At 49.4% G+C, this 14,855-nt stretch overlaps 1 protein-coding gene across 4 annotated transcripts in view; it reads left to right on the forward strand.

Moving 5' to 3' along the window:
- Dpp6 (dipeptidyl peptidase like 6) overlaps window positions 1-14,855 on the forward strand; it is a 648,628-nt gene that overhangs the window by 456,425 nt on the left and 177,348 nt on the right. For all 4 annotated transcript variants that reach the window (XM_069997168.1, XM_069997171.1, XM_069997167.1 and 1 more), the window contains exon 3: window positions 5,101-5,199. In XM_069997168.1, the coding sequence (XP_069853269.1) occupies window positions 5,101-5,199 (99 nt within the window). The remainder of the gene's footprint in view (window positions 1-5,100; window positions 5,200-14,855) is intronic.

Genomic DNA, 14,855 nt, shown 5'->3' on the forward strand with positions numbered 1-14,855 from the left:
AGCACTGGTGCAACTGTTTGCCCAGCTCTGTGGGTTTTTTCCTGATCTTGCATTTCCCCCAGCTCTGTGGACTTCTTAGAGTTGTCTCTAAGGACTTCTAGTCTGGCTCAGCGTGAATCGTCCGACATAGCGGTCACACATACCCACCATTGCCTTGAATGATTTGGGAAGTGAGTCAAATGGTAAGCTGAGGAACCTGTTAGATAGTTGTTGTTGAGCCATCATGGTCCAGTGGGACCAGCAGCGACTTCCTTGGGAGGTACGGGTGCTCACTGACAAAGCCCAATTTTCTGCACTGAACAAACACTTAAAGTAGATTTTATATGGCCAGACACCTGTGCCTTGTGCTTATCATCCTGGCTACTTGGGAAGCTGACAGCAAGATTGTAACTCAAGACCAACCAGATGGAAAAGCTTGCAGGAAGCCTTCTCGTCCCCTAGCTGGGCATGGTGTGCGTGCCTGTCATCCTAAGCTGTGTTGGGAGGCTTGTGTTTCCATGACAGCCATGGCAGAGCATGCCTGTCTCACCCTGCAGTGGCAGGGGCCTGTCACCTCAGCTACCACAAGAAGCCTTCAATAGGCAGAGCAGAGTTCAGGCATTCCCCTGAGCCCGTAGTGAGGCCTTATTTCAAACATAGCCAATGGAACAAGGTCTGAAGAGATGAAATCAGTCCCTTCCTACCAAGCACAGGGGCCCGAGTGCAAGCCCCAGTACTGACAAAAGAAAAAAGAAAAACCGTCACTACATACACATGTGTGATACTTCACCCATTATCCCTTATAAATACAAAAGATTTTATATTTTTAAAAATAACCTTAAAAGTAAAGTAGCATGTTTTTTATTTTTTATTTTATTTATATACATATATGTATTAAAAAATGTTGTACAGAGGGGTTACAGTTACATGAGTAGGGTAATGAGAACATTTCGTAGAGAGCATTGTTACCTCCTCCTTTGTTTTCCCTCCACCATCACTTCCTTCACCTCCCCAACTCCTCCCGCCCTCCACCACCCTGATATTGTAAAGTTCGTTTTCAACATAGTGTCCTGTACATCTCGTCATCGTCACAGTGGGTCAGCCTGCATCCCCATTTAAGCGTTCCCCAATATCCCTTCCCCTCCCCAAATTACAAAAATGTATATACAAGATACAAAACACTGGCATCAAATCCAGTGAAAACAGGTTATACCAAGAGGGAAGAACATATAAAAGAAACAAAGGAATCACATAGTGCATTGTAAGTACATTAAAAACAATACCAAGAAAGAAAAACCACTTGTGTCCCTGTCTTGGGGTACATTTTGCTTAACATTATCTCATGTGGTCATATGTACATAGCCTTTGACCTTCTCTACATCCTAGCCATGTACTAGTCACTGCTAACAAGGGAAACCATGAGACCTATGTTTCTTTGGGCCTGGCTTACTTCACTTAATATAATTTTTTTGGGGGGGGTCCGGTCGTGGGGCCTGAACTCTGGGCCTGGGCACTGTCCCTCAGTTCTTCAGCTCAAGGCTAACACTCTACCACTTGAGCCACAGTGCCACTTCCGGCTTTTTTCTTTTTTTTTGCTTATGTGGTGCTGAGGAATCTGAACCCAGGGCCTCATGCATGCAAGGCAAGCGCTCTACCACTGAGCCACCTTCCCAGCCCAACTTAATATAATTTTTCCAAGTCTTTCCATTTCCTAACAAATGAGGCAATGTCATTCTTTCTGACAGAGGCATAAAATTCCATTGTGTATATACACCACATTTTCTTGATCCATTCAGCTACTGAGGGGCATCTGGGTTGATTCCATATCTTAGCTATGGTAAATAATGCTGCGATAAACATGGTTGTGCTATTAGCTTTGGTATGATCTTGTTTGTGATCGTTTGGGTAAATGCCCAAAAGTGGGATTGCCTGTCATAGGGGAGCTCTATGTAATCTTTTGAGGAACCTCCATACTGCTCTCCAAAGTGGTTGAACAAGTTTACACTCCCACCAACAATGCAGTAGGGTTCCCTTTTGGCCACATCCCCTCCAGCATCTGTTGTTAACTAGATTTATTGATTATAGCCATTCTAACTGAGGTGAGGTAGAACCTCAACATTGTCTTGATTTGCATTTCTTTTTTTATCAGTAAGTTTTTATTATTGTGAAAATACCATACAGAGGGGTTACAATTACATGAGCAAGTTAATGGTACATTGTTGCCTCCTCCTTTGTTTCCCCTTACCATCCCTGCCCTCCCATCTCCCCACCCCCCCGCCCCCCGCCCCGCATTTCTTTTATGGCTAGAGAAGTTGAGCATTTCTTCATGTGTCTATTGGCCATTCTTATTTCCTCTTCAGAGCAGTCTCTCTTTAAGTCTTTAGCCCATTTATTAATCAGGCAGTTGTTTCTTGAGGATTTATTGTTGGGGGACTTAGTTTTTTGAGTTCTAAGTATATCTTGGATGTGAGAAAAGATGCAAACATAAAGGGAATCCAAATAGGGAAAGATGAAGTAAAACTCTCCCTCTTTGCAGATGACGTGATCTTGTATTTAAAGAACCCCATGGACTCCACTCCCAAGTTACCTGAGCTGATCAGAAACTTTGGCAAAGTAGCAGGGTATAAAATTAACCCTCAGAAATCAATGGCTTTCCTGTATGCCAATAATGAGAAGAGCACAGCTGAAATTAGGAATGTTACCCTCTTTGTAATAGCCCCACAAAAAAATAAAATACTTAGGAGTTAACTTAACAAAAGAGATTAAGGACCTCTATGATGAAAACTTTAAAAACCTGAAAAAGGAAATTAAAGCAGAACTAAGTGAGTGGAAAAACCTCCCATGCTTCTGGATCGGGAGGATTAACATCATGAAAATGGCAATACTCCCACAGGCTATCTACGAATTCAGTGTGATACCTATCAATATCCCAACCCCATTCTTGAAGGAAATAGAAGAAGCAATCCAAAAATTCATATGGAACAATAAAAGACCCCAAATAGCAAAAATGATCCTCAACAGAAAGAACAGTGCTGGAGGAATATCAATTCCAAATTTCAAACTCTACTACAAAGCCATAGTTACCAAAACAGCTTGGTACTAGCACAAGAACAGACCTGAGGACCAGTGGAATAGGAATGAAGACCCAGAAATGAACCCACAGACCTATAGCCACCAAATCTTTGACAAGGGAGCTAAAGAAATAGAATGGAAGAAAGATAGACTCTTCAGTAAATGGTGCTGGCAAAATTGGTTAAACACTTCTAGAAAACTAAAGCTAGATCCGTATATATCACCCTGCACCAGAATCAACTCTGAATGGATCAAAGACCTCGAAATAAAAGCAGACTCCATGAAAGCATTACAGGAAGGAATAGGAGAAACCCTACGGCTCCTAGGCACAGGCTGAAATTTTCTTAATAGAGACCCAGAAGCACAACAAATCAAAGAAAAGTTGGACGAATGGGATGGGACGGCATGAAACTGCAGAGCTTCTGCAAGGCAAAGACGTAGCTAGTAAGATCAACAGAAAGCCCACAGACTGGGAGAAGATCTGCACTAGCCATACAAGAAGCATGTTTTTAATGGAACATATTTAGAAATTGAAAACAATAGCATAAAACTGACTTCATAGCTTTTATTTCCAGAGCTTGTCTAAATGGTAGTTTTGCGTTGTTTTTCTTATTAGACATATTGTTGCCTGAAAATGTGAGCTAGAATTATCTTTGAATAGTGGAGTTTAAACAGACAAAACTTAAATGTCATCTACCTCACATTAGAACTTCATTAGCTCTAAAGAGCACTACTTAGTGATCTTTTTTTATTATTTTTATTATCTTTAAGTAGTTGTACAAAGTAGTTTATGAACATAATGCATCTTGATCAATGCACCCCATTCAACCTCCTCACCCACCCCAGCCCACCCCTTCCCTAAAAGAAAAAACATTCAGTCATCTTTAAATTTCCCATTTGGCATCTGCTTTCTATGTGGAAATACCTCACGGTTTAAACCGTGCCATTTCCCAACCTGCCTTTGGTGCCGGCCTCCGTGGCAGTTAGGAGGAAGAGCTTGGCCTCGGTTAAGCATATTGCAGTTGTATAAACTAAACCTCGGAGACCGAGCTGCCTAAAATCACATCTCACAACGAGGCTGCCTCAACTCGAGATTTCATGCACAATAATCCCATTTGAGCAGCAAGAAATCAACCAATGCACAAATTCTGATGTTCCTGACAAACGGTCAAGTTGAGGTAGAGTCTCCAGGGTGACAGAAGAGTTTTGCTAGCTGGCGCCCAGTGTGCAGGTCTCACGTCGGCTTTCTGGGCAGCCCTGGGTGGGCTTTGCGGCTCTGATGGAGACGGCCTGTTCTGAGCGTGATCTGACACCCCAGCCTCTGACCTCTAAAGCAGGATAAGAGCTTCTGCACTTTAAAGCTTTGCCCACGGACCCATTATCTGAGCATCCTGAGGATGGAGACCGCCTCAGTGCCTTTGCGGCCCTGGGAGCGATGCCTCCCCTTAGACATGCATGTGGAGGTAAGGCAGGGCGGCCCTGTAAGCTGAGGGTATGGACAATGGGATGTCACCCTGTGTGAACAAGATACAGCCCAAAGATAGCCAGGAACAGATGATGCTTATGGAGAATAAAAACCTACAATGGATGTCTTTGAGCTCCCAGCCACCACTGTGCCACCCATAGTTGGTGGCAGTGAATAAATGTCTGATGAAGGACTGCTTCCACAGGTTCCATTTTGGATACTGTGTGTGTGTGTGCACGTGCGTGCGTGTGTGCATGTGTGCGCGTGCACGTGCCCCGACCATCCCCACTTTATTCATAAATCAGCCAGGATTTAGTTAATGAGTAGCCTCCCTAGCTAGCTAAGCAGGGTGGCCTGTGGGTGGACATGGGGAGGGAACTGAGGCCATTGGAACTATGGCCTCCTCATTGCAGGTTCTGATCATTTTTTTCAGAAAGCAAGACCAGCTTCTGCTTACCTTTCATCCCTAGAAACGACATTCGACCCTAGACGCTACTGCTGAGTGGCAACCAGCCTGCCTTTCGCAAGCTTCCTCTGCTGATGAATCAAAACATTCAACTATGTTTTTTTTTTTTTTTTCCTAGCGGAAGATAATAGTCTGTCTCAAAAGAAGAAGGTCACCGTGGAAGATCTTTGCAGTGATGATTTTAAAATCCATGACCCGGAGGCAAAGTGGATAAGTGGTAAGTTCAGACAGCCTCCGTGCCCCCCCTTCCCCAGACCCCTCCCTCCTCGCTGTGGCCCCATGGCCCAGCCCCGTGTCATGGCTTCTTTGGTGGTTTGTTCTCAGGGTTTCCACAGGCCAGGAGACTGTGGGGACGCTCAGAGCTCTTGCTGTGATATTATCCTGCGTGGTTCTCGGCGTAGAACCTGGTATTAAAGGCTCCTTGTTCTATGTGCTGCCACCCAAGCCTGGGGAGGCATCAGCTGCCTGAGAAATGGGTTCTGCCCAAGCCACCTCCTCCTGTGTCTCCTCCAGGAGCCATTATTTCCCACACAGACAGGAGCACGTTGCTAGGCAACAGCACCCCTGGCTCCCCCAGCCGCTGTGCCTTCTCCCGGTTCTGAAGGGCTTCTCTGACAGCGCTGCTTCTCTGACAGCGGCCACAGGAGCCCGCAGGGCCCCCCCTCCTCTAGGGCACTGCTGAACACAGATGCTCAGACAGTCACCTCACTCTGGGGCACATCTAATGTCGCTGGTTCGGGGATTTTTTTTTTGTCTTAAATAGCAAAGCTAAATAGAATTAGAGGCCGGGAGAGGCAGTGTGCTCACCTCTTCTCATCCCCAGCGTGACGGCCCTCCCTCCCATCTGCCCCCCTCGGCCCCCGAGGCATTTGGGGAAGGAAGATGCTGGTGCTGGCCGCTGTCCCCCTCCACCAGTGCGGCCCTCATTATCTCTGCAGCTGTTGTTTACGGTCTGTCTTGGCATCCGTGGGATGCGCTTGAAGATGAGTCCTAGGGTCAGGAACACTTCCAGTATGATGCTTGAAGTCCAGTTCCAGCCCTGGCTTTTACAGCAAGTGAGGGGCAGGTGGCTCTTCTGAGGTTGTGAAGCCAGTTAGCAGTGCGTGGGGCTGGCCGCCTCTGGACTTCCACCACCACGTCCTTGCACGTCCATGCCCTCGCACAACCGCATCCTTGCGTGGCCTCGCCTGGACACTGTTCTGTGGGGTGACAGGAGAGCTTGAGATTTTGTTGTTGTTGTTGTCAAACTGCCTCTGAAATGTTTTTCATGCTTCACAGACTCTCAAAAATCAAATAACAATGACTTTGCCTTTGGTCTCTTACTTAGAACAGCAGCTTCTCTTTTGTCCTCTACTGTGTCTCTGATATTTATTTCTGACCTTGGGTCATCTTATTTACAAATAAAAGCAGTAGATGAATCTTGGAGCAATGCATTTTCATACAACCTAGAGTTAGGGCTGGGAAGGTGGCTCAGTGGTAGAGTGCTTGCCTTGCATGCATGAAGTCCTGGGTTCCATTCCTCAGTACCACATAGGCAGAAAAAGCTGGAAATGGCGCTGTGGCTCAAGTGGTAGAGTGCTAGCCTTGAGCAAAAGAAGCTCACGGACAGTGCCCAGGCCCTGAGTTCAAGACCCAGGACTGGTAAGAAAAGCCCCAAATTGGAGGTATATCCCCCATTTTCCTCCATAATTTCATTTGTCTGGGTCACATCCCTTCTTTGAGTCACATTTGCTAAGGGTTTATAACTTTTGTCTTTGAAAGGGTCAACATTTTTTTTCCTTGTTTTTTTCTATAGATGTTTAGTTTCGATGGTATTGATTTTTGCCCTAATCTATAGTATTTCTTTCTGTCTGCTCGTTTTGGCTTTGTCTTGTTTCATTTTTCTGGAAGCTTGAGGCACATTATTAGGGTATTATTTTGAGGTATCTCAGTTGTATTGATATGGACACTCACACGAATAAACTTTCCTCTTAGAACTGCCTTTGCTGTATCCAGTAGTTCTGGAAGGTTGTGTTCATTTTCATTGGTTTCAGGGAACTTTTACACCACCTCTAATCCCTTCAGTGACTCACTCACAATTCAGCAGCATGCGTTTGGTCTCCTTGGGCTGGAATCTACCCTGTCACTTCCTTTGCTGTATGGAGCTTCCCTGAAAAGTTAAAAATAGATGTGTCCGACCACCCAGTGATATCATTCAAGCAGGGATCCAAAAGAACATAAGTCGGGATATAATGGAGGTTCACGTATGCTCATGTTCACAGCAGTCTATTCACAAAGCCGAGCTCTGGGAAGAGTCCAGATGCCCTGAGAGAGATGAATGGATCGAGAGCTGTGTATATATACTGGAGTATCACTCAGTCATAAGGGAAATGAGATTATCTTACTTGCAGAGAGATGGATGGATCTGGAGACCATCATATTCTATATAAAGTAAGCCAAGTTCAGAAGAACAAAGTTTCATCTTTCCTCTCATGTGTGGATGCTAGACTTAAAATATAAACATATCAGGAACACATATGGGAGTGCGTTTGTATGACTAAGCTGACTTGAGTGGTGGTGTGTACGTGTCTGAGGTACTGCCACCAGCCTCTTTTGAGTAATTAACATGCGCTTCGACAAAGTGAGCCATAAGAAGTTGAAGCCTGTTTTGCCTGTGGAATAGGCCCCTAGCTGCTCCAATGCCTCTCAAATATCACCAGTTTAACCTGACCGTTTCCAAATCTGCATCCTCATTCCCTCCCCCACCAAACCACCGAACATGAAAACTCCTCCCCAGCTCCACACACCAGCCCTGAGCAGCCCACCCCTTTTCTCACGCTAACACCCCAAACTAGTAAATGTAGAAGCCACAAGCCTTGTGGTCACCAGTGTGAGCTGTAATGGGAGGTTCATTCTAGAGAGGGTGGAAGGCACTTCATAGAGCCTGCCTGCCTCTACCTACACAGAGCCCTCTCTTCGGTCCACGGTGAGCCACACGTGGCCCACAGCCCCTGGGGATCATCCCCTCACAGCCCGGCTCTGGATGCTGAGACCTCTGAACCTGGCAAGGGTCCCGCACACCACCGCCGTCCACAGATGGCTTTGCTTTTCTAGAATCACCTTTTGCAAAACAGGCTGAGTGGAACCAAGATTGGCTTCATGCTCTAGGCTTGGAGCAAGCCGAGGCCTCTCCCATCCTTCTGAAGACACACATGCACACACATGTGCACACACGCGTGCGTGCGCACACACACACACACAAACACACACACACACACACACACACACACACACACACACACACGTCTCCTCCCCATATCTCTTGGATGCAGGCCTGCCCAAGGCTGACAGGCATAGCGATTCGCCCGCTGGCTGCGGGCGGCTCCCCCTGGGCTCACTCCCTGGTCTCCTCCCTGAAGGTGACTCAAGTCTGGACGCAGCCACGTTCTTCTGGCCGGCATGGTGCTCTCGGCGCTCTTCCGCTGTGTGTGCACTCATTTTCATGAGTCCCACGCTTGTGAGCGGAGAGCCCTCTGCGTCTCAGGACGCAAGGCTGGAGAGACTGTAAAATTGGAGGAAATCACTTCTTCTGAATATAGGAAAATGTCACTGGCAGGTTGATAGTGGAAAAGTATGTGTTTGAGGAGGTGAAATTGGAGTTGGAGCACAAGGCTGAAAGCATCTTGATTTCTTGAAGGTACTTCATGTTCTTTCATCATTATGAATAAAAAACAGATCCGTTTTAGAAGTGAAGCTCGTGGAGCTCTGCCCAGGGGGAGCTCAGGTTCCAAGCGGCTCACGTTTCTCCACCGGTTTGCGGAGGTCACAGTTTTCATTCAGAATCATGAAGCCCTGGAAGGCAAGTGAGCAGTGATGACCCCCGATGTCCTGGCGCCGCATCCCCGGGCCCCAGTGTCCCCCCGACATCCTGGCATCCCCTTGATCACTCCTGGCTGTAGAGTGACACCAGCAGTGACCCTGGGAAACACCCAGGAGTTGCTGGCCAGAAGGGAGTCTCCACGACTCGGGGAGGGGACAGAGGCCCTGGGAGTGTCATTTCCAAACACGATGCAGAGCACACGTGGAAAGCACATCCTTGTGACTATCAGTGCTTCTAAGGAACACACAAAATCGGCTTGTGCACAGCTCTGATTTATTTTCTGTCTGTCTTAAGGGGGGAGAATATAGTCACAAAATTCAGTGCATATCCTACAAAATTAAAAAAGTTGAGGCAAAGGGCAGGTTAGGAGGAATGGGGGAGAATGATGGAGAACAATGACCAAGGTGCATGGTATTCATAAACTGCTTCATTGAGTGCCACTCCGCTGTACAGCTACTGAAACATAATTGTTCATTGAAAGCTTTAATTATTATAGAGGTGGTATACAGAGGAGTTACCATTTCATATGTCAGGTAATGAGTACATTTCTCTTTGGACAATGTTACCCCTTCCTTTGCTCTTTCCCAGTTTTCCCCCATCCCCCATTTTTTTTCATCTAACTTTTTTCAGGAAAAACAAATGTAGTCCTGGTGTAAGGAGCCAGTTTCGCTCCCCAGCACACACCTGATGTAGCCTCCAGCATTCCAGCACCCGAGCGAGAGCTACAACTGTCATCTACTATGCTCCCCAAGGTTTCTATTGGAGGATCTTTTCATTCTGACAGGAAAAATGCAAAGGACAGCTGCATTTGGACCACTGGTCATAATGGCAACCAGTAGCAAGTATTAGGAGTAATGGGGGTAGCTACGTAAACACCTCAGTGTGACTGCATCCATCTTCTCACTGAAAGTCAGAGGCATCTTCAGCTGCTCTTTAAAAGGAGTAAGCTATGAACAGAAGAAAAGAGGCCACCTTTGCAAAGAGATCTGGAAGGTGGTAGAAACCCAGGGCAGCCCTGCCTCAGGATCCCTCCCTGGTTTCTTTCCCTCCCCACCTCCGACCCCCCCGCTTCCCCTGTGAACCGTTACCTCCACCATGACCTCCACACCTGTCCAGACAGGCCCTGTGGAACTCTACTGCCTCTCTCTTCTCCTTTATAAAAGTGCTGTTACTCAATTTTTCTCTGCTTCAGAAATCTTCATTATTTTCGCTTGATCTAAATAAATACATTCTCTCGATTTTCCAGGGTAGAATTAACTACCAGCCCTCCAGGCTGTAGGAAATCCCTCTAACGGTTCAGCCAGGTCCAGGCACCAGTGGCTCACATTTATCATCTTAGGTACTTGGGAGGCTGAAATCAGGAGGACCATGGTTGGAGGTTGGAGGCTAATCAGGACAGAAAAGTCAGTGAGACTCCATCTCAGTGAAAAGCCAGGTGTGGTGTGGTATGCCTGCCATCCTAGCTGTGACACGAAGTGGAAAACCGGAATTGAGCACCCAGGCAGGAAGGTCAACCCTATGTTAAACATAGACTGGGCAGACAACTCCGCTAGAGCTGTGGCACCATGGTAGAACGTCTATATGGCAAATTCAACGTCCTGAATTCAAACCTAAGTACCGAACAAATTTAAAAAAACACATGCACACACAATCAGCTTGAGCAGAGCCTGGGATCTGGGTTCAGTCGGCCAAACCCGCGTCCCTCACTCCTGTGACAGCTGGAGCCACTATTCAGCCCAGCGACTGCCATTTGAATTCTTGGTGCCACCGCCTTTCCTCCCTTTGGAGGACAGCCTGAGGGGCTGTACCCCAAATTAGAGCCTGGTGCTGAGCCCTGCTGCTCAGATTATTTAATTTGGCATCTGGAGACCTGGGTCTCTGTAGCAAGAGAAGAGCCAAAACTCTCCCAGCAAAGAGAGACACATGCTAATCTTTTTGATTACTTTACCTTTGACCAGTGTTGCTTCAGTGGGAAGGTATCTTTTCTTTTGGTGTGAGTGTGGGGGGGAGGCAGGAAGAGCGTACTAGAGTTTGAACTGAGGGCTTTACACTTGCTAGGCGGGTGCTATACCACTTGAACCATGACTCCAGCCCTTTGTGCACTGGTTATTTCTGAAATAGGGTTATCACTTTTTGCCCAGGCTGGCCTAGACCTCGATCCTCTTACACTTCTGCTGCAGCTGGGGTGGCGAAGTCATGCCAGCACGCTCGGCCGTTCTGCTGAGATGGGGTCTCGCGGACATAGCGTTGAGTCATGATGCTCCCAGACTCCTTGTCCCAGACCCGAGCCACCACTGCCCAATGCTGAGCTGCCCTGGCCAGGATGGAGTCTGGTGGACATTTTGTGCCCATGCCGGCCTCCAACGGTGACTTCCTGGTCTCCACCCCCAAGTAGTTTAGGCTGTGGGCTCGAGGGCCCACAGCTGGAGTGTTCACAGCTGGCTCTTCCAAGGAGCTTTCTCTGAGGGCTGCACAGGGATTTCTCTGAGCATCCTCATCTGCTGCCCGGCGCGGATGTGCGGGGAAGCCTGCAGCCGTGCCCCGCAGGCCCAGTGCCGCTTCAGGGAGGCCGGTAGACAGGCCAGGTGACCTTCCTCCCGGCCAAGCTGCCGTCTAACCACAGCAGAGCTCCAAGAGTCCCAGCTCCGTTTGATTTTAGTTACACCGAGGGGAGTGTGAGGACCCGGTGAGCGTGTGCAGCAGTGCCTGGCACACAGGTGAGTTTCTCCGTGGCGCCCTCTGAGGGCCTGCTGAGCCGTCTATGGCAGTGCCTGGCCATGGCTGAGCTGAGGGCTTGCTGCGGGCAAAGCCCACAGGAAGGCCCATTAATTAGATGCTGCGTCCTGTACCGCAGTGACCCACACACCACACTTCCATTATCATTTATTGCCTCAATTAAATTACCCCACGTAGTTCTTAACCCAGCAACCTACTGGAGCCTCATTAATTACCATTGACATCCTCTCAAACACGGATCACCCTCTTAATTAATAAGAAAGAATCACTCCGCATCCCCACAACGGAGTGCTAGCCCCTGTGGCCCACCGTCCTTCTGCTGACTCCGCCCACCGTCTCGGTGCGTGTCTGTCTGCACCGCTTCTCGCCCTGGACCAGGAGGCCAGAAGTGCATATTGCCCTCACAGGACGGAAGCTGCCACGTAATAAAGCCTCCATGTACCATAGTTGATCGGATTGCATGTCCAGCTTGGGGGCAAATTGTGTTTCCGCAGAGAGACTCGGGCGAATGGAAGCTCCCGTTGGTGGCAGGCTGACGGGTTCTCTTTGTCCCTGTGACTCTGGGTGCTTGAGGAAGCTTACGCACTTTTAGAGACTGGCCCAGTGGCTCCTGCTTATAACCCCCCTGCCGGGAGGTTGAGGAGGGCAGCTCATGGTGCAAGGCCAGCCTGAGCAAAAAGGTTTGCAAGACTCCATCTTGACCAAAAGCTGGGTGCTGCGATGTATGCCTGTCGACCCAGCTTCATGGAGGTGCACATAGGGGGATCACAATCTAGGCAGGAAGTAAGACCCTGTCTCAGAGAGATACAGTGCACAGAATACCAGCTGTGTGGCTCAGCAGTGGCGTGCCTGCCCAGCAAGTTCAAAGCTCCCAGCTCAAGCCCTGTGATCACACACCAAGCAGTAGTGACAAAGATGCATCTGACTCCATTTTCTTATTTGCACTGTTTTGACCTCACATGTGATGGTTTGCACAGCCTCATTCGGCCCCAACCCTGTTTGTCTCTCAGCTCATTGTCTTCTCTTCCCTGCCAGGCTCTGTTCTGAATAGTCAGGGTTTCTCCAACATCTCTTTCCTACATATCAGGGACCAAGCCCAGATTGCAGCCTCTCATGAGGCTCTCATAAGGCTCAACCCTTCTCACCCAGGAGCTGCCCCACAGTAGCGCACAGTGCATGCCAGCTCTGCCCTCGCCAGGCACGGAGGGGAGCCCATTCGCCTTCTTGACCTCTCGGCTCCTTTCTTAGACAGTGCTGTCAAGGAAGCGGGGCTGGGGAGAGAGAAGCCACCTCTGAGGCTGAGAGGAGCAGAGTCTCCCGTGAGCACCCATACTCTAGATGAGGGCCCTGGGGTAGGGAGGTTAAGGCACTGTCCCTGGCTCCCAGGCTGGTATGCAGAGCTTGTCAGCCAGCTTTTGGTTAACTGTCCCCTAAAATGCTAGCACTTGGTCTTCAGCCGTTGGTGCTATCCAGGTGGGAGCGAGTCACTGGAGGTTATAGCCGAGGAGAATAATCAGACTCTGTCTATGCTGTGGCCATGAAGTGGTCAGTTTTGTTCTCTCCTGATGGGCTATGCCCCACGCTGCCCCTCCATACCAGACTCCAAACAGCCATGGGGCCAATCAGTGAGTCCTGAAACGGGAACCAGAATGAGCCCGTCTGTGAGCTGATTGTCTCATGTGTTTCTGGTGTTGCAGAGCTACCTGACACATGGTTCTGTTCAGCCTCCGTTCTGACTTACTCTGAAAACACCTCTTCCCCCCACCCAGGCCTAAAGACTCACCAAAGCCCGGGGAGAGCTTGGCTACGAAGCACGAAGACACAGACATGTCATGGTGGGGCTGGACGTGGCAGGCACGGTCGAAGGCAGTGCTCCCCGGGGGTTCTGTCCCCCTTCTCGACTCTCAGGACCGCCAGCCTCTTGCTGTCACCCAGGGCCTCATCCAAGGTGCCCGGCCAACACTTGTCGCATGTGGCCGTGGTCCTTCCCAGGCCTGTCCTGCGGGCCCTGGCGGCAGTGTTGGGTGTTGCCTCCACCCCAGCCCTCCACGGCCTCCTGAGGCCCTGATTGGCAGCCACAGCGGCTGTGAGCTTTGCTTTTCCACAGGTGCTGTTTGCTTATTTCTGCTATTTGGTTCATTTTTATGTTCGCTCCTGAGCCAAATCCAAATACCACTGAGCACCGACTGCTGTCCTCCATGCAGCTGCGATGTGCAGATGGACGCACACACCTGCATGAACACTGCTGCCTGTAACTTCCTGGAGGACTTCAAAGGGTTTGGTAGTTTTCTTTTATCTGACACGTTGCTGGTAGATTTCCTGTGACTCTCTCCTTGCTTAGCGGTGATGAGTTCGTCGTCAGCTGGGAATTGTGAGCCAGGTCTGTGGGTCTCCCCATTGGCCTCCTAGCACTGGGCACTGGGGACGCAGCCCATGCAGGGAGAGCTGGAGATGACCCGCCACACCTCATTTCTGCACGTGTGCCTGTGTTCACAGGGGTCTGGCTGCCCCTGCAGATCTCTGAGGCATGTCTGTCGATGGTGCCCAGGAGAGGGCTGTGCCCAGCTGGGAGAACAAGCTTTGGGGGCTGGGATCCGAGGGGCGGATGGCCATGTGACACAGAGCCGGTCACTCATGGGATGTCCACTTCCTAACTTCCTTCCCGCCAGTGACTTCACACTTCAAAATAGCATTTCATTGAACATAAAGTACCAGTGTGTGTGCTCCAACAAAATTGTTGGCTTTCAAGACTTAATGCGGGGTTGAGATCACTCAATGAGTGAGGTCAAACGCAGAACAAGTGGACGGAAAACAAAATTAGAGCCTACTAATTGACACGGACGGGCCTGAGGGCTCGCCGCCACATTCTCGCTCCCTGGGGCCCAATTCTGATGCTGTTAAAAGCTCTGCTTCCTGATCGCTCAGATCCCCAGACGGGTCTCCAAGAAGCTGTCAAGTGCCTGAGGAAAGATGGCGCGTGGTCAGGGGCTGAAGGGGTGTCCGTCCCCTCTCGGTTCTCCAGGGAGGCGTCACGCTTCTGCTGTCATCGCCTTCCTTCTCCGCCGGGGCCACTGCTGCTCCACAATCGTCACCTCTCCCTGTTGTCCCCCGCTGGCCTCTGCCTGGTGTGTGTGCCTGACGGATGGAGCACAGGACAGGGCACAGGCACGGCCCTTGCCTGACTTCTCAGATCAGTTGCATTTTAAACAGCACCTGGGGGTGAGGCACGCCCGGGGGAGGTGGGGAATGCATGTTTGGGACCCCCAGAAAGAAGTTGC

The sequence above is a fragment of the Dipodomys merriami genome, unplaced genomic scaffold, assembly GCF_024711535.1.
Source record: "Dipodomys merriami isolate MVZ:Mamm:240054 unplaced genomic scaffold, mDipMer1.0.p SCAF_5, whole genome shotgun sequence".
In the NCBI taxonomy this organism is placed as follows: Eukaryota; Metazoa; Chordata; class Mammalia; order Rodentia; family Heteromyidae; genus Dipodomys; species Dipodomys merriami.